The following is a 21,734-nucleotide window of genomic DNA, read 5'->3' as shown; positions in this document are numbered from 1 at the left end:
TAGCGACGTCAGTTCTTCAATTCAGAAATTGTTTATTATGTTTAGTATGATTTATCAGTAAAATGAAATCTTAAAATTACTTGTATCGGTCATTATTATTATAAATATGTAATCATAATTGGAAAAAGTTAAGCAAATTTGCAGTTCTAACAAAACGAAATATCATGTTATTCTATGTCGTCGTCACTAGGTTACGTTGTTGAATTTTGATGAACTGTCAAATGTTGCCTATTAGAATGGCTCTACTATATATAAATAAACAATGTTAAACAAATATAATAATATTTTTTTTTATACCTACCTATGTTATAATAATGATTCCCGCTCAAAGTGTTCAAACCACCAAAATATGCACGCGTGAATTCCTAATATTATTATGTCAAGTGTCAATATCTGTCAAATTTGAATTTATAGTTTGTAAATTCGCGGTTGGTTCGCGGTTCGCGGTTCGCCCCATGGCCGGCATGGCCCATTGGCTGTCAGTGGCATAGAGTATAGTAATATATTGGTCAGTGGCGCTGTCAGTGTCGCGTGAGGTGGTCGTGTTTATCGTTAGCGCGACTAGCGCAATAAAATCGTAAATAAAAATGAATATTTCCAAGTTTAATAACTGAAAAGTATAATCAAAAGCGTCACACAAACAGTGAATATTATATCGTAATTATATACCCATTTTAGCGGCTGTCCCACTTAAAGAACGTAAACTGTGATTTACGAAAGAAAGTTTTTTTACTTATCGTGTTTCGTGTCTAATGGCGAAAGATGCGTGTCTCAAACGGGAATTTAGTGTTGTTTGTGAGCATAATATTTTGCGTGGACGGTCTCAGTAACGAAGTGACGGGTGAACATTCTCTGGAGTTGACACAGTCCCTGAACCTCGCGAGGCAGGAGTTGATACAGGAGATATGCAACCGATTTCCGTTCAGGTTTACTCTCAACGACTTGCCACCAAGTCAGTTGGAGCACATTTTGATAGACGATCAACACAAGCTTCTATACTGCTATGTGCCTAAGGTGAGATGGTCAAGGTGAACTAGTATTTTCGAATTAGCGTCTGTATTTTTTATGTTCATAACTTAGTGTGTTGATTAATGAGCATTGTATTAAAATCCCACATGCAAATTGTTTAAATTCCTATTTCATTTAATTAAAACTCAAATGTAGCTATTCCTGGAACTTTCTGCTTTAAATATTGAATAAGTAAATTTCATGTTTAATTTTGATTGAGTAGCTAACTACTATATTTTTTTGAATACTAATATTGTATTTAAGGAATTATTAACATCCATAGTTTAGTGTTTTTGTTGTTTAATTTACTACCTTTTCTAAAAATTTAACTTTTTTTAAAGTTCGAAAATCTCATGTTGACAAGTGACTTAGGTACTTATTATTATTTTTTTTTCATTCACAAACATTCAGGTAGCATGCACAAATTGGAAGAGAATCCTAATGATATTGGGTGGCAAATGGAACGATACAGATGTACTAGCTATTCCTGGAAACTTAGCACACAGTGCAGGAATGTTCCGGAATCTCAGTTCAGCTTCAAAAGAAGAGAGGGACCACATGTTGGAGAACTATCATAAGATGATTATAGTTCGGAATCCGTTTGAAAGATTGCTATCTGCATACAGAAATAAATTGGAGGGAGATACACCGAGCGCTAAGTATTTTCAGGTAAGAAGGTAACTAATATATTTTACTGTCTTTAAAATAAACTAACTATTTATGAGAAGCAATTTCAGTAGAAATCCTTATTTATTTTTAAGTATAAAAATTTCCACATGCGATTTTTATTAAAGGAGCAACCATTTATTTTTAATACAAATAACATTTTTGGTCTGAGTTTTTGTAACAGTAGGAAAAATATCCATCAAAACTTAATGAAAAAATGATATGTATTTTATAAATATCATTGAATTCATTATATTACACTGACCTTGTTTTTGGTTGCTTCAATCGACAATAATTATACTTGATAATGTCGGACATTTATTAGCTGTTGAAAAAAATCTATTTATGCTGCCAATATCAATCACAAGAGATTGCTGTTACAATAACAATGTTTATCATTAAAAATGTTTTTAATTTACATATGACACTATTGAAATAAGATTATATTTTTAACCGACTTCAAAAAAAGGAGGAGGTTATCAATTCGGCCGGTATGTTTTTTTTTTATGTATGTACACCGATTACTCCGAGGTTTCTGAACCAATTTACGTGATTCTTTTTTTGTTCGATGCTGAATACTTCAGGAATTCAAAAACAAGCCATTTATTTAGTTGTAGAAATTTGAGCTTATTCTATAAATAATTATAATTATTTTAAAATCACATGCCAATCAAAGCTTAACAGTTTTTTTGTAAGACAGCATTAACATTACTTTACTCAAGGAAATACTATCATAATGGATCATGTATAATTAATTAGTATGCATTTAATTATTATAAGTATGTACATATTATTAAAAGATAAATATTGAATTTACAAATGCTCCTTGTTCTTCAGAATTATTATCTAGCTAAATGTCCACAGTCTTCATATACTAATGTTATATAATAATTACTACTATTGGTTTTAATTGCCACTTTTATACATATTATTAACAAAAATACCACAGGCAACTTAATATATTAAACAAAATATTCCATTTGTACATATTTAAAGAAGTATAAGTTTATATCCTTTAAAAATGTGTTGTTAGAATACACAATCATTGATTTACTTACTGACATATTTTTATATATCATAAATATCACCAATCACCTAAATTTTCAAAGACATATTGACTATACAAACATACACTTCAATAATTATTATCGTCCTTTTTATAGGTATATACCCAATTTATAGAATATTTTTATAGAAAAGTACCCAAAACAAATATGATCAACACACAAATATGTTTATAGTTCGTAATTTAATATACGCATACTGGTTCTAAGGTATCGTCACGATTCACTACGCCCGCGCCAATAACTAAATACGTTTATTACTATTTATCGCACTAATAAATCATTCAGCATTTGTTTTTCATTATCCTACACCGTTTATAAGAAACTGCTCTATTTCGACTAACTTTGAATGCATAAATTTTATCATATCTTTTAAAGTCAATCATCATAATCCTATAAGCAGATATTGATATGAAAATATTTTGGTAATGCCCCTAATCTGTAATAACAATACAGATTTTCATCATGCAAGTCTTCTCAACTTGCTGTGTTCTCTCTTTTTACTATGCTATAATATATCTACGCCAAAAAAGAGACTTCTAAAAGGAGACTGGTTGAAAAAAAAGTTACAATAAAAAAAACGAAACATGTTTGAATTTGAAAAAAGAACGATACTAAAAAAGAAACAATCATTTCTAACCAGGATCGCGTCGGCAAGCGCATCATCAAAGCGTACCGAGAGAACCCTAGCAACGAATCGCTTGAACACGGGCATGACGTCACGTTCCGGGAATTTGCGCTGTTCCTCACCAACAAGTCTGGTGATCTAGCTGATGTGGTGAACAATGAGCATTGGCAGCCCATCACCAATCTATGTCACCCGTGCCTTATCAAGTACACTTTAGTTGGTGAGTAAATAGACGTACCTATATTGTAAAGAATTTCTATTAGATTTGTAAAGATTAAATTTATTGTAAGATGAAGACTTTGGTCTGTGCTTTGGTTGTATACCTACTTATGTTGTAAAGATGGAAGAACTTGGTTGGTTGAACGCGTTGTTTTCAGTAACTACGGGACGCTGTAACTATTTAATATTTTTTATGGATTTGGATTACTGCAATTATTTTGTGTCTAAACCATAATCGATAGGAGGGGGGCGGAATTTAAAAATGTTGCAAGAGAAGGAAAAATCCTTATATTATGCGGATGATACCGGAGGCACAACTAGTATTGGTTATACCTTAGATTACAAAATAAAAGACAGATGGAGCGTTGCCGAACTAAACCGAATAATTTATCGTCATTTTCAATAAAGCTATGTGTGCTGTCATTTCGCCGCTGCACTGTACGTACACGGTGCTTCTGTGTGCGTGTAATGTTGCCAGATATTGAAAAAATTCCCAAATTTTTCCCCGACTACGCAAAAAAGAGGGTTATGTTTTTCGAGTTTATGTATGTATGTATAATATTTCTTTGACACGCCCTGCAGTATAAACCGTTGGACCGATTTTGAGTTGTGAGGTTTCATTGCAATGATCTGAATTATTATGTTAGTGGCGGTAGTGACGTAGGCTATATACATAAACTAGCGGTCCGCCCCGGCTTCGCCCGTGGTACATATTAACGTTTTCTCTACATAAGAACCATCCTCGTACTTCAAGGAATATAATAAAAAAAGAATTATCGAAATCGGTTCAGCCGTTCTCGAGTTATGGAATTACAACGAAAAGTGGCATTGATTTTTATATATTAGATGAGAAGTCAAGTTTTAATTTTTATTTAAATTCTTTTATTACATAAAGTACCTGCCTGCTAAAGTTATATATGGACAAAAAAATTGTATTCAATTTTTTATTAAATAAATTACATAAAAAAAGTTTCAATATTAACTATAATAATTATATTATTTTTTATTTTTCATAATATATGAATACGAATAGCGGTAGTTTTTAGTCGAGAATACGGGACACTTTATTTTCATCATATCCATCATGGAGTTCACATAAATTAAATCGCTAGCGAAAACGACTATGACGTTTTTAAGCTTTATAAAAGTAACAAAATAATGTATTATGCTTATTAAAATAATCTAGTAATTATCATGAACCTTTAGTGCACTATACAAATAATCACATTCACGATCGAAAAATCCAACAGCATTACCCTGAAGATCCTTTAACCATTTTACCGTTTTACCAATAAAAATGGCAAATTCATTTTCAAAATACTGGCAACATACGTTGAAGTTTTGTATTCCTTCATATCTGTAAAATTATTATTCGTATTAAAGAAATAAATCAGCCAAATAATCTACAGAAAACCTGTGAAACGATGTTTTATCTTTTTTTTTGGTTTCGGGAACAAATTTTACAGCGTTTTATTATCACAAGACGGCATTTTTTACTAAAATTGCAAACCCTTTTTGACGTATTGCATGACACTATATGCGCTATAGCACTGGTGCAGCGACGTATTTGTTTTTGATTTCGTATTTTCTTTGACAAGGGCGACGGGCGGTTGTCATGCTCCATCTGTACTTTATTTTGTAATCTAAGGGTTATACAGTGGACGTGTGTTATTGCTGTGTGTGTATGAATGCATCTTTGTTAAATATAAGAGTTGGTTTTCTTATGAAGTGAATGAAAATTATTTAATTCATTAGGTAGACTTACTTAATATAATATTCGTGCAAATAATGGCCTTATCGCTTAGAAGAGATCTTTACTGTATATGCATTAATTAATGAAATAATGCAATAAAAAATGTGAATGGGAAAAATGTTTAATATGCTCGTACTGTGTAGGTACTACATTGAATAAAATAATTATAAATAAAACAATAGGCTTATTCTTAAAGTTGCACGATAAGAAAATGTTTCTACTTTCGCAATATATGCATAAAATGAATGGAAAAATGCCTGGAATTAATAATAATAATCAGATATGTAACGCCTAAATGGGCGTTGCTAACAAAAATCTTAAATATGATTAGTTTTAGAACAAATTCGTCACAAGTAGCTAGAAGAGCCTTATATCCACCGTTTCTTAATATTTCATAAAATATTACAACTTCCACGTACAATCCATAAATATAATACATATAAATATTAAATATCCTAAAGCACGTTTTGTCGAAGTTGATCGAAAAAACATAATGAGAAGAGTTTAAATTGATGTTATTTTTAGAAGCAAAGCGGATACAAGCTGTCTGGTTTTGTAAGATGAACAAATGCCGCATGCGGTTTGTAGTTTTTAGAAAAAAGTTAATAATATTTCCTAGTAAACATATAGGTAGAGGTTTTTCATTTAATTACAGATTTTTGAAGTTATACTTCTTTCGGCGCGATCGCGATGGAGAAAAATGATGAAAGTGAATTTTTACGGTGCGCGCGCACACCCACAACACCGACACCTAAATTTAACAGCATGAAGTTAGTTCTAGGTGGTATGAAAATTGATAACTATGTTCAAGTTGTATATTCTAGTATTTTTTCCATATGCTTAAGAAGTATAAATTCTAACGCGTCTACATAAGTACACAGACTCTTTTTTATAACTATCCTTCTGTCCAAGGATTTTATTGACTAAAAATACCCTTCGTATTTTATCTAAATCTAAAATCTTTCCAATTTGTGTAGGTCCAATCATAATAAACGAAAGAATTATAAATTCAAGGAAATTTCTCGACCTTATCGCGCGCTATATCCGTAATCCAATTTTTGAATTAGTGAATAAAATGTGTAAGACATTTAAGATCGTTAGTATTCATAACAAATGGAAACAATATTGCATTTTTTTAATTTTAATTGAACAAAGGCAAAAGGTAAAATAATTAGATAATTCAAACAAGCGCACGAGCGCGACAGATAACTATGACGTGTTAAATAAATAAATTACATATTTACAGTATTTATAAATATTGATTCTAAGTTACGTGGTAGGTAACTTTTATAAAAGTTTAATATTTGCACACAATTCTATTTAATGCATCTAGTGGTATAATAGGTATATACCTAGTAGCCATTATCTTAAAATAGTTATTTGATGGTTAGGTAATTAGTTAACTAATTACTTTTCAATATTCAACATGAAACAAAATTTATCACAAAAAATGGTTATGACATTGAACTTACATCTACGTAATTTATTTGATAATCTTCATACAGCTATAAGGTCAAAATCTTAATGTTTGATAATAATTATATAGGTTATTTATGTAGGGCGTGTGTTGATTATTTTATAGAAGTTGTAACAATAAACCGTGCTCCAAATAAAACAACAATTGGCTTCTATTACACAATTTACTACAAAATAATAACTTACCTACATTCGACCCATATGCAAATTCTTTGTGAATGAATCACAGCCATCTCTACTTTGGTTTAGATCGGTTCAGTAAATTTATGTCTATTGTTTGAAGTAGTTTAACATGCTCATAAAATCCGCATCCGTTGATTTAGTTGACTATTTTAGTCGATTTTAGTCGTCTTTGAAAAATTGTATCTACTATTAAAATGTAGAAAAATTTAGCGACAAATTGAGAACTTTCCGTCGTTATGGTACCTAACATAGGTTACGGGAGTTCAGTGCTTTTTGTAAATTACACGAAAATAAATAGCCGGTTGCATCCACAAAGTACCTACCTATTCCCACGATCATTATTCTAATTTACTTAATTTTAATTAAATATCCTAGAACACCTTTTTTGCTGAAACTCCGTAAATTCGGACAATAACATAAGTTTTAATTAGTTCAGCACTATAATAATAAACTCAACTGCATATAATTATAATAAGAATCACAATATACCTAGTTACCTAGGTGTACAAAACTGAAATAATAAACTTTATTTCATAGAGAATAAGAATCAAAACAATATAAGTATGTTGTTATATTAATTAACCCAAATTCTAACAATGGACGGATTCTCTTGAGGTCATAATATGAGGCTCTTGGATATAAAGCAGACTGAGATGCTATCAGATGCACAATGACAATGCTCTGAAGTGAATGGGAAAGTATTGGCCTTTATTTGTGTTGGATATTTACTATTTAGGAGTCAGCAGAAAATAGCTGCCATAGAGGAGTTATGCTTTATAGGTTTTAGGTACTATCGCGCTAAAACTTAGTATAAAATTGACCTAAAATTTGGTAAACGGATAGATTTAAAGTTTTAAAATAAGATTGCCATGCAAATTAACTCTCAGTTGGTAAGTTTTATTTTGAGTTTTTTTAGTACGCGTGCTATTCTGGGGGCGGAGAGATATTTAAATTTTGTTTTTAAAGCCAATGTATTCCAATTTAAATCTATAATTTCTCAAATGCATAAAATTAACCACAACAATTATTACCACTCATTTAAAATAGTAATTTAGCGTAATTAACACATCAAATGTATGTTTATATTCAAACATGTCATTTATTTATATAACCTCTTGTACGTGTAGGTACGTAACTGCAACAAGTATCTCACGATATAAAGGGATTCAATTCAATTAGGTACATGAACTGTGAGGAATCAAACGGTGTTTGTATTATGTAATGGCTAGGTTAAGGCCAATGTCTGAATGGTTATGCTGTTGGTCTTATTAAGAAGATGTACTTATATGCATTATGCGTGGTTCTTGTATTGTTCAATATTAATAAATCGATAGATGTTAAGCGGATTATTGATACTTTCGAAGAGTCATTAGCTGCGGAAAAAGTGTGTTTTTTTTTTATGGTTACGTTCTAGAGTGTAGTTTTAAGATTGTAGGTTTTGTTACCTGTAATTCTATTAAACACATTTTATAGAGTTCTTAAAAAACTTTGTTTTTATCGTTTGAATAATTCCTAGAATCTCTTCGTTTTACGTATCTAAAAGCTTCCAGCCTTGGAGAGTTTACTAAGTCTTTCGCGTTTAAACTACGTAAATTTAACTTAACTTGCCATCAAAATTAATTATTTTTTACGGAAGTTAGTTCATTTATCACAATAGTTTGAACCGTTGAACGTCATATGTTTTTGTCACATAGTTGTAACGCGTTATTTCCGAAAAATAGGTGTGTTTTGCGTCACCCTATAATGTCGTCATATTATTTGTCAGCTTATAGTTATTCTCGATAACCACATATTGCTACGATAAGCGTAATCTAAAACTTGAAACGCGTTCCGAAAACTTTAAATAGGTAAATATAGGCAATATATTAGCTATTATAGGCTATAAACAATAAACAAAATGATATTATGAAAACGAATGTTACATTTTATAAGTTTTAAAACTACAAATCGCAGATTGATAGTGTCGATTTTTCAATGTTGGCTGCATCAATTCCAACATTGAAGACCCAGTAGGTACTTAGATATTAACTAGATTTTAACACATAAATGAACTGGCTAACGTTATAAAATATATGAATATTTTTATTTTAAACTAGCCGCTTCGCGGTTTCAACCCCGTGGCCGTGGCTCCACTCCTGTTGGTCGTAGCATGATTATAAAATAATAGCCTTACGCAATCAATGAGCTATCTAACACCGTAAGAATTTTTCAAATCGGACCAGTAGTTCCTAAAAGCTGAAGAGCTTGTGAACAAACACACTCTTCAGCTTTATAATATTATATGTGCTAAAAATTAAATATAAAAAGTTCAAAATACCAACGAAATCCTTGTAAATATTTGTCTCATCTCTGTCCATAGATCACTCTCGATCACATACTCGATCTCGATCATCTGTGCATTTTCCATGCAACCTTGAGATACAGGAAGAGATTTATAATCAAAAACCATATAGACGTATAAAAAATAATTGAGTCGATACATATCAAACTCCGGTAAGTCCATTCTAACAGAAATGTGGGAATCGAGGTATTTTTAATAACTTAAAAAAACAATATGTTTGGACCTTTATAATTTATGACGGATATAATATAATACATTAGAATTATTTTTACGAAGAAAAAGAAACGTATTACTTGATGATTATGCCACAAAATTAGATTTAAATCTGGACATACAGGCGTTTGATATGTACCAGCAAGACTTACCGGGTTTTGAAAAACATCGTCTTGGACTTACAGGAATTTGAAAAATCTCGAATGGACTTACAGGACTTTGATAGAACTTAGTTTTGGGACGTACTGAGGTGGTGGAAATAGGTAGATAGTTCGGCGCGTTGTAAGTATTGGACATTAAAATAAAATATGTAAATTAAAAGATACAAATTATTATTATTATTAACCTTTATCATCCCACTGCTGGTCAAAGAGAAGGCTCAATAAATCAAAACGGTTGAAAAATCTCAGTACGGCCCTGGGCTTTATGGCTGGGAATAACTACTGTGCGTGTGCTGTGCGTCTAGTTTCATTTATCTTTTAGCTGTTTTCGGAGCCTTGTCTGTTTTAGCTTTTGATATTGTTTTTTTCCTTGCTTTGTCTAGAACCACCACCTCTATAGTAAAACTGTTTTCTTCCATCATTTATCAATTAAAACGATTTATAAGCATTGGTCACACGTGTTAGCTTCAACAAAATTGAGAGAAATGGCAGCCATTTTAGTGCCATACTGCGCTGTGATTGGTCGAAATGGACTTACCTGAGTTTGATAAACCACTGTCGACGGACATACCGGCGTTTGAAAAAAAACATTTACTTTAGACCTTATTTTAATATAGATACGATTGACTTACCTAACTTTGAAAAGTACAGACTGGTTTAGTTTTACAATTCAAAATTGGCGCCATTGTTATCTCAATTTTGGCGGGGAGTGGACTTACCGGAGTTTGATATGTATCGACTCAATTATAGAATTATAATAAATTATTACTAATAGTATTTGTGTGGTTATATTTACATAATGATTACTGTGCGGTTTTTTTTATTATTTTATTTCATAATATTTTACTTACAAAATTAGATTGGATCTGCTTTTTCATATTAATAACTAGCGGTCCGCCCCGGCTTCTCCCGTGGCCCGCGTAACAGACAGACAGAGTTACTTTCGCATTTATAATATTAGTAGGGATGAAAGCATATAATTAAATGCACATTTTCCTTTAATACCCAGCACAAGGGGATTCTCAAGTATTTATTATTAACTCGCTATCTTTACAGGTCAGTTGGTTCATGATGTGAAATTATCAATTTTTATCACATTGGGTAATTTAGTAAATTAAGCAGAGTATTGATAAAACCCAAATATATAGAAATCTATCAATGTTTTTATCCTTATATTTTTCCGGTTATATACAAATTGGACTTGAAATATACATTTCGCTTCGAAATGTTGTTTATAAAAAAGGCATTTAGGTACCTAGAAGCAAGTCTATTTTTCAGGGTCATGATGTGGTTATAGATTTCTTCCTAAATTTATATATAAAACTTGTTCAATGATGGTGTATAAAGATTAAAAAAAAAACGTTTCTTTTCAATTCCTATCATGAAATTATTAGATATAGGTACCTATTCAATCTACTTTAGTTTCGAAAAACGTTAACTCCTTTTACATATGAACAAACAATTCAAATGAGATCTAAATTCATGTTATACTTGCGTTATATCTACTTTTATATTATATTATATACATGAGTTAAGTTAAAAATAAAATTACAAGTAAGTTTCCTCTAGATATGCAGAGAAAGCGGATGTAGGTTGCATTTTTATTGTCTGCCGTTTGATATTCCCGTTTTAGCGAAGAATTCATGTCTTTTGTTTACGTATCTTGCAACAAGATAATTTGTTACTTTAGAACGAGATCCGAAATGAGAAGTCGAATTAATTCTGCATAATTATTCCCTCAACACGTCATTTAATTTGCATAATACCGTGCTAAAAGGATAAAATTTTCCAATACGATATAATTTTCCACACAAATAAATGTTTCAATCAATTTTGTTTATGACAAACTATGCAATAGCTTAAAATTCTATTCGCTCAAATTTTTATTAAAAAAATAATAGCAATAAAAATACTTCTGATGAATTTATGACTGCGTAAATGCTGCGTAACTGTCTTCTGAGTTCTGCGTGCGTACATGATCGTACATTCTTTAACATAGAGAGATGTACATGGTGATAGTTAAATATCACTTTTTATAATACCTATCTTAAACAAAGTTTTTAAACTTTGTCGTCTACGATAAATTATTAAAATAAATGCAAATTGATATTGTTGACCTTGCTTACGTTATATCACAAATAACTTACTGAAGTTAGTAAAAAATCAAAACTCGTTTGTTTTTATAATGTCTGATGTCGAGACAGCACCTCGATGTAATAAATCAATGATGTCAACAACGAGATTTAACGACTGGGAGGTATAATATAAAATATACATATTGTACATGGTATATGGAAATATTTTAGAGTTATTTTTTTTAGCTAGTTATTAACGTCCTCATATGAGGTGAGTTATCTTTTAGTTAACGTGTGTAGGTTCTATAAAGTATTTAAAAATTAAATAAATAGGTTATACATATGATAAGCTGTAACGCCTGTAACATTATATTTTTCGTAAGTATATTCATAGATTTAAACAAGCATTGTTTACTATAAATATAATAGGCAAATAAAACTCTGATGTAGCTTTTATAGTTGTAGACGTAAAGTTGAGGTGTCCAAGCGAATTGTTTTAGCAGATTATAGGTACCATTATTTTGGTGCTGATGATGATAATACCGCATAATGTGGCTTCTTGTCAATTTATAAATTATAACTGTTAAAAATAAAAAGGCAACTATATAAAATGATAGATGTTATCATTCCTAAACACTAAATGAAGTCTTGTCTGTAAGTTGACCTCAATAAGTTCCCTCCCCAGTGAACCTCTTCAGGTTTAATATTAAACAAAGCTTATCAATAAATTATGTTCGTATAATTGACGGTTTTCAATAGCAGAGCGCCTTGAACCGCGGTTGTTCTGAGATGTGCGAGATAAACACAGCTTGTGGTAAATAGCTTAGAACAGATTGTGTAGTATTAATTGTATTACGATCGACAGGGTGGTCTAAAAGGTTATACTAGTGGAGGACCGCGTGCCGATCGCTTTGATTGGGATTTTTTAAAAATAATCAATGTTTTAACAACAACAAAAAATAGGTATATTTTAATTCATAGGATTATACAAAACTTCTAGTCAGGTTTGGAACAATTGGTTTGGCTTCGAATCGACCTCATTAAAAGCACCAACTTAAAATAAACTATCAGAAAAATCAATAATAAGTTTTTTATCCTTTAAAGTTATGACTTATGAGATACCCAACTAATATAAAATAAGATAGGTACAGTAGAATTGCGAGCCTCCTTTTTTAAGTCGGTTAAAAAGTAGGTCAAGTTACTATTGCCTTATGTAATTGATTAAAAATTAATAAGGATCAATAAAGTACATATATTTAAACTTAGCATTAATAGCATTATAAAAAAGTAAGATAAGATAAAATGCATCGGAATAAGTTTATTATTATGACTCAGTTGCTATCAAAGTTTAAACAATTGAGCTGTGGAAGCGACAGTGCATGCAAGAAATAATAATTAAAATAGTCTTATCGATCGTGGATTGTTTATTAAATTCTGATTTCTCCTCATAACAATTCTTTGGTGATATTGATAAAAATTAATTTAATTAAACAAGAATTAATAAAGTAGAGTCGCAATGTCGCAATGTCGCTGATTCTAGATTCCAGCGGAACTCGTTTATCTGTAGTGAAGTTTGTATTATTGTTTGTTCAATTTATTGAAATTAATAAAACTTATTTCCTAATAACACCATTATTGTAATAAGTAATTCTATTGCATTATCGTAATATCATTTTTATCCCAGATATCTCCAAAATCACTCCGCTCTTGGTGACATTTCGTACAATTTGATCCATAGGTAAGAAGAATATTAAATTTTATTCAAATAGAATACAAATTACGATCCCGAAATCCATTTTATGAATCACATCTATTCTGATGCGATATAGCTCTTCAAACCACATTTTCTATGAAAATACACAAATCCAAAATTCAGCTTATTAGAACATTGACTATCACATCCTTTCCCATGTCGATAGTTCATGAAACTACATTTTTAAGCTATTGCATAGGTTCTATCGCGGGCCTTGAGCGCGGGGACCGAATCGAGAAATTCCGTAACGAAAAAACCTCACGCTCTCCTCAGGTGTGGCTTGAAGGCATAGCATGCAATAGCTTTACCGCGGCAGTCCCCGAGTTCCACACTTCGTTTTTTACCAACTTCTCATATTTCAACCATGTGAACTAGGAACGTAACACGTACATAGATGGTATCGTATTATGAATTAGTATGCATTTACCAACATGACACTAAGTACCTATAGTCACAGTATACTAAGTATAGTAAAATATTCTGTGTATAGTGAAGTATGCAGTTCTCTAGGTCCGGTTCCCGTATAAGCCGCTATATTACCTGGAATCGACCCTCTGACCTAGATTTCTATTTATTATATGCAAGACTACACAGTTGAAGAAATTAAAGTGTGTATTTAGTGTTTATGACACGGATTGTAGTAAAGCAAGCTTCGTTTTGAAGTGGATTGGATTTATAGATGGTAATGCTGGTATGTAGCTACGGGGTCATTGACTTTTTCGTACCGTTCCCAGTCTTGTTCTTTATTATACCATTGTCAATCCTTTTTACCCCAATGAAAAGCATCCTTTATTAATTTGGTGGTCGTTTACAAGCAGGTGACCCAACGGTCTCTTTTTTTCGCGATTCTCAATAAGATGAATAGGAAGGCCTACAAGTTGTTAAAGATCTTATTGAATATGTTACTGACCCCACTTATTTTCAATGTCAATGCTAAAATGCAATAGATAATAAATATGTGTATTTTTGTATGATTTTGTTTTGTTTTGTGTGTGCAAAACTCTTAAAATTATTACTATAGTCTTGTACATGCTGCGTTAATAAATAAATACAATTAATTTCTTCGTATTCCAGTTTTTTTCTAATGGAGCATTGTGTGTAATTAAAACCCTCATGGAAGCGTTAAGTATAATAAAAATGAAAATTGCGAGACTAATAACTGCATCTGCACATGATCTCTGTTCTTAATTGAATTTGGATTTTAATTTTAATAATACAGTTTATGCAAGTCGCTGAAGTAGAAAATATTCTCTAAATCAATGTTAATTAAATATCCAACTACTTCATATAATAAATTATGCAGCTACGTCGCAATTACTATTTTTACATTAATTAATAAATAATCAATGCATACATAATTTCCTTGTACCTGACAGACACTAGAGTTATAGGTATGTTTCGAATGGCATCCTTATTCATACAATAATTGATACTAAACTATACAAAATTACTAGAATTGTGAAACAAAGGTTCATGAATTCGTTCTTTTTGTCGGATGTCGTTTGATCTAATTGCTATATCAAACACGAACATTAAATTAAAGTGTCGTTACTGCGCCTTGTGACGTCATCTAAATAATAAGATAGTTACCACTTGACATAAAAAGCTTTGGATGTGACGCACGTTCTAATTGCATTGTAGAAAATATTGTTTTGAAACAAAAGATACCCACAAAATACTTTAATTCAAAGTATGGTAAAAATATAATATCCCTTGTTTTTCGTGGGTTTATTCTTATTTTATTAACCGACTTCAAAAAAAAGGAGGAGGTTATCAATTCGTCCGGTATATGTTTTTTTTTTTTTTTTTTATGTATGTACACCGATTACTCCGAGGTTTCTGAACCGATTTACGTGATTCTTTTTTTGTTCGATGCGGGATGGTGTCGAATTGGTCCCATAAAAATTTTATTCGGATAGGCCCAGTAGTTTTTATTTTATGAGCATTTTTGTCTGTAGGTATTTGTAAATTTTGCAAGTGCAAGTTTGAAGTCGGTTGTTTTTAACGCAGTTATCACTTGTATCTATGATATTATTAGAAATATGTAAAACGACTGAACAGATCCACTATTGATAAAACTTAAATCATAAATGTATAAAGTATCGATTGCATAATTTTTGCTTGTTGTTGCTCATACGCAAAACTGAAACATTTGACGATATTGCTTAGAATAAAATTATAATTAATCACTGACTATTAATTATTAATCACTAATTACATAGTATGCAGCAAAATTGCTTATCACTGTCTGTCTGTCCCTATGTATGCTTAAAACTACACAATAGAGTTAGATGCAGATTTTTATAGTAGATAGAGTGGTTCTCGAGAAAAATTTTAGACAAAGCGGACGAAGCTGCGGGCGGGAAGCTAGTACGTTACAAATTCAAAGGCTAAATAATCTTAATATATATAAATCTCGTGTCACAATGTTTGTCCTCAATGGACTCCTAAACCACTTAACCGATTATAATAAAATTCACACACCATGTGCAGTTAGTTCGATCCAACTTGAGAGATAGGATAGGTTTTATCCCGGAAATCCCACGGGAAAGGGAACTATGCGGGGTTTTCTCTAAAAACGCGGGCGAAGCCGCGAGTGGAAAGCTAGTTTATCTATAAAAAACTTAGATAAAAAACGACGTTGAACTTTGATATTTAACCAAATATATGATATCGATATAAATTATGATTTATATTTAAAAATTAGCAGTCTTTAGTACCTAATCAAAGCATTATTATTAATTACCTTATTAATTATTTCATTTGATAGTAAAATTGATAGTAGCAAGTGTTAATAATGTATAATATGAATAAATTCGATGCTTGATTGACTGATTATATTGTTCAAGTCGTTATATTATCGCCTGTCGGAAATATCAGACACTGTACTGTGTTAACTGTTATCTTTTCTTACCTTTTTTAATATAAAAAAATGACAGTACAGTCACGAGCAATAATATATGCCTAGGGGGCGATGTGCAAAAATATCTGTCACTAGAACAAATTCAATAATATCTGTCTGCCCGTATACAGCAAAAATATCTGACATTAGTAGGCAGCATAATAAAGTGGCATCAAAATTATGTGACGAAAATGTACAGCAAATAATTGTGATAACCTCTCACAGCATAAATATGTGAAGTCGCCTAGGAGGCAATAATATCTGACACGATTATATTTTCAGTTGAATTTAAAATTTACAAAACAAATAAATATTATTTACGTTATTTATTGTATGCATACTACATTTATGTCTAGATATATCATAATATTATATCACGATTAAATTGAAATATTCACTAAGTGATATATTTTCTATGATCTATCCGCGGCTAGCATGTCACATTTTGAATTTATTTTGTTTTGTTTGACGTTAGCGGCTTTTGACATAATAATTATATACCTATGTCGCAGTCATCTGGTAGAATGTGCTATTTGATTGAATGACTGGCGCGTTCATTTCATTCATGACGACATTTATTTAATGACTAAAGGACAACTCGTCAATTTCTAAACGTCATTTAGCACAGTAGTCGTTGGTCTGGATATGGTGGTGTGGTTGAGTTCGATATAATTTTTAAATACACAGAAATAGGCGCCAGCGCTGCTCGCAACCATCTTCTTGTGGATAGTGTAAATTCTCAGAAACTTTTGTTTTTCAATGAACGCAATAGTCATCTATCTATACATATAATAAATCTGTAGAAGGGTCAATTCTGTACATTGAAAATATTGAAAAAATAAATAGCAGGGGGTGTTACTGGATCGATACCAAACCCAAATATGTAATTAAAAAAATTTTTGTCTGTCTGTCTGTCTGTCTGTCTGTCTGTATGTTCAGGCATCACGTGAAAACTAACGGTTCGATTTCGATGAAACTTGGTAAAATTATACCTTATTATCCTGGGCGTAAAATAGGATACTTTTTATCCTGGAAAAATACGCAGAAAAAATTAATTTTTCAGTTTTATCCATAGACGTTGTTCTGTAGAACCGCGAACACACGTTGCTTATTATTATAGGCCTACCCGTATTTGGGTCCAATAGATATTTATAAGATGTCATTGTCAGAGTTACTCAAAATGGAGAAATAAACCATCCACGCGAAGACCGACATCCGCGCGGACGGAGTCGCGGGCGGAAGCTAGTTCAACAATATGCCGAGCCTTACATCCGAGCCTTACATCCGAGCCTTACATCCTAAGGGCTATGTTATAATCCGCTAACTAGTTGGACGTTGAGTGACGGTTGCAAAATCAACGTTCGGCCTAGTCATTCAATTGAATGTCGTCATTCAATGATCGCGTTAGACATATACCGGCGCTCTATGTTATAATATATCAAACATGTCATGGACGCCAGATATTATTGCCACCTAGTTGATGTCACATATTTATGCTCTTTGTAAGGAATCAATGCAAAATACAGAAATATGAAATTGTGTCAGATATTATTGCCTCCTAGCTGATGTCAGATATTATTGCTTTCTAGTTGATGTCAAATATTTATGCTTTTTGTGAGGAACCAATGCAAAATACAGAAATATGAAATTGCGTCAGATATTATTGCCTCCTAGTTGATGTCAGGTATTATTGCTTCCTAGTTGATGTCAAATATTTATGCTTTTTGTGAGGAATCAATGCAAAATACTTAAATATGAAAATTTGTCAGATATTAAATGCCTCCTAGTTGATGTCAGATATTATTGCGTCCTAGTTGATGTCACATATTTATGATTTTTGTGTGGAATCAATGCAAAATGCAAAAATATAAAATTGTGTCAGATATTATTGCCACCTAGACGATGTCACACATTTATGCTTTTTGTGAGGAATCGATGAAAAATGCAGAAATATAAAATTGTGTCAGATAATATTGATATTATTGCCACCTTTTTTTTTAATAGTGGGGAAATCTTCCAAAGATACCCACGGCCCCCGGGGAAGGAGCCGTGGGTTATGTCGGATTCTTACCGACTAAAACCCCACTGTGTTCCGTCGAGCCGCTTTAATGATGGGGCCGCGGGTATTTGTTAGAATTCTTCCGCGACCCCCTCGGCGGCAGCCCATCTCCAGGCCAGGCGCAAGCCAAGAACAGGAAAGGAGGTTTGCCTGCTCTTCCCTCCCGTTGGCGGCATGAGCGGAACACGTCTCAAGTCGCCTCACCGCACCGGACGATGGATTACATTCCCCGTTCCACCGCCCGGCATATTATTGCCACCTAGTTGATGTCACATATTTATGGTTTATATGAGGAATCACATCGAAATATAGATATATAAAATTGTGTCAGATATTATTGCCTCCTAGGTGACGTCACATATTTATGCTGTGTGAGGTTATCACAATTATTTGCTGTACATTTTCGTCACATAATTTTGATGCCACTTTATTATGCTGCCTACTAATGTCAGATATTTTTGCTGTATACGGGCAGACAGAATTTATTGAACTCGTTCTTGTGACAGATATTTTTGCTAATCTGCAAATAGTAATATATTTATGCTTCTGACTGTACTTCAATTCTGGGTTCGCTAGATAAGCCATTATTCAATCTAAATATAGAATTAAGCAATTTTTGTATATTCTGTTATGTGTTTTTTTTTGCATTCATATTGGAATGGAAGATGATGACATTTAATGTATTTTTTTATTAAAGATCTGACTAGATATTTTATTTCATAAGTAATTAATAATTAGCAAACAAGTTTTCCTTTAAGTTTCACGCAAATATGGGCAACGTAATGTCAAATTTGTGTTCGCCTTCGTACAGTTTGGAAGTTTATTGTATGCACTTTAGTAAGTAACGGTCGGGTCTTGAACTCGCGACCTATTGTCGTAAGTCGTATTGTCGTAACGTGCCGTGCCGAGGTAACTGCAACTAACTTTAAGTACCTATCTTGGAAAATAACATTATATCTTTAATTTTTATGTATCTATTAAAAATAAAAAGAGATTTGTATGTAATAATGTGTGCCACGTATAAAAAATCGTTGAATCAGGTTCTAAGATTTTTTTTTAATTACGACCCCAAAAGGGAAATGAGCTAGTCAGGTTAATTGAATAATATGGAATGTTTGCAATAACTGTTATTTCTATTGAGGCAATTCGCATTAAGAGCGGTGACGTAAGATTAAAGCTGCTGGTAGAGCTGATAGAGTATGTAGGTTTAATATAAGAAATTCGGCAAAAGTGTAATTTATACCGATTACTTCAGTAAAATGTTAAATAAATATACATAATCATTCCCAGAATAGAGCCGTTAAGAATTAATTAATAGTCTATAGACATTGAAGAATATAAAGAGATCTTTTTTTTTGTCCCGACATTTTGGGGACAATATTATTTTTTGTAGTTTTATTCTTTGGAGTAATGACCATTTATTTATCAGCTGACGATCATATTTTTCACATTACCTGAGAATTGTTCAATTGAATTGTTTCACAGTCAAGCTCTTCAATCTTTACAATCAACGATAAATTAAAAAGCATACAATATTCTGCACTAATCCTTAATATGTATATTTTCAGTTATATCTATTGTAATATTTGTGAATGCTCATTTCAAATAATGTACACCTCTGATGCCATATTTTGGAAGCTCATAAATACCGCCGTTCTAATATAGCCTTTATTTCCAGGTAAATACGAAACACTATTAGACGACTCGTTACTAGCCCTGCACACGATCAACGCCTCCAACATAGTACAGTTCCCGCGACTTGCACATACTTCGGGCACTGCGCAGAAACTACGCTCTTATTTCTCACAATTGGAACTACCTTTAATACGAAGGTTGTATAAACTATACAAATATGATTATAGAATCTTTAATTATGATCTAGATAATATTGTTGGTTTTGATCTGGGTTGATTTTGGTGTTATTGTTAAGGGAGTGAACACACGACTAGAGGAATTAAATAATATAGGGTAGGGATATTGCTCTACTATAAACAAAATATTATAATACATTCCCCAGTGGTAGTGGGTAATTTTTGCAACTATATATTTCCTTATAAAATTTTAAAACGTCTATTTTTCTAGGAACTTTTAGAGTTGATAAAAACAGCTTCATTATTTGAAGTAAAATAAATACAATTAATTATTTTCGTGCGTTTATATTTGAAAGACAGATGTTTATATTTTGTAGACAATTTTATATAAATATTAAGTTTAATACGTTAAATATTAAAATTAAATGAATTGAAATTTTTGACGTCAATACTAATAATATGAAATTATTTATTTTTTTACTTGATACTTTGAATATTGATTAGTCACAACAGAGCCAAAACTACGTTATGATTTAGAGTTCTTCCATCAACACACCTGTTTATTTGTTACTAATTCTAGTACGTGTTCTCTACTCTATAGACTATAATTATTATCATAATTATAAAGATAATTATCAAATGATATCTTGAAATAAATGTATTTCAGTAATACGAGTGTCGAATTCAATTCAGCAATCTGTATAATTATTATAGATGAAATATCTTATCTTTAACTATGTTTTTATGTATTTTTTAACAATGATGCTACTTCAGTTCCACACAATTTTATCATTGAATTGTTGTTTTATTAATTGATAAATTGGTAAGTTTGTTCTAACAAGATTCCATTAACAATAGGGATATTAAAAAGTTTACGACCCATTCTCAGAACTTCCAAATAACCAAAAAAATGATAAAATCGGTCGAACTGTTTCAAATGAGTTTGGTTGGAAACACGGGGATTTTGTATGTATGTATATGTATTATAATTATGAAGAATCTCTTTGTACATTATAAGGTGTAAAATATTTGTGTGTTTACTTCCAAACAATTGTTTAAATCGAATGAGTGCATTATATAAAATTGTACATTGTGATTATATATAATTAATGTAGGTATGTACATTGTATGTACAATTATTGTAATAATTGTAATAAATAAAACCAAGTACAGTGATCTGTTGTACCTAAGTAGATTAATGAAATTACCTTGTTATAAGTGTATGCAATAAATTGTTGAATATGTTTTGGTGTTTTCTTCGTTCCTAATCCTTCCTTTATATTATGTAAGATGGACAAATTGGGCAAATAATAAAACATTTACTATTTTGTTGAAATGGGATTAAATTATGACATCCTACATGAAATAGATAATAATAATACAGTTCAATATTTTAGTGTTCAATAATTGCTCTACATGGTC

General features: G+C 31.5%; 1 protein-coding gene across 1 annotated transcript; it reads left to right on the top strand.

Annotated features, from left to right (window-relative positions):
• Nucleotides 1–514: 514 nt before the first annotated feature.
• On the top strand, nt 515–20,470 carry LOC123706186 (carbohydrate sulfotransferase 11). The gene is made up of 4 exons (XM_045655353.1): nt 515–1,014; nt 1,420–1,677; nt 3,382–3,586; nt 20,180–20,470. Exons 1-4 carry the CDS (start codon nt 763–765, stop codon nt 20,410–20,412), a joined length of 948 nt encoding a protein of 315 aa, XP_045511309.1. The 5' UTR covers nt 515–762; the 3' UTR covers nt 20,413–20,470.
• The last annotated feature ends 1,264 nt before the right edge of the window (nt 20,471–21,734 follow it).

The sequence above is a fragment of the Colias croceus genome, chromosome 3 (assembly GCF_905220415.1).
Source record: "Colias croceus chromosome 3, ilColCroc2.1".
NCBI classification, from domain to species: Eukaryota; Metazoa; Arthropoda; class Insecta; order Lepidoptera; family Pieridae; genus Colias; species Colias croceus.
Note: the sequence above shows the minus strand (reverse complement) of the source record. Positions and strands in the feature narration are given on the sequence as shown.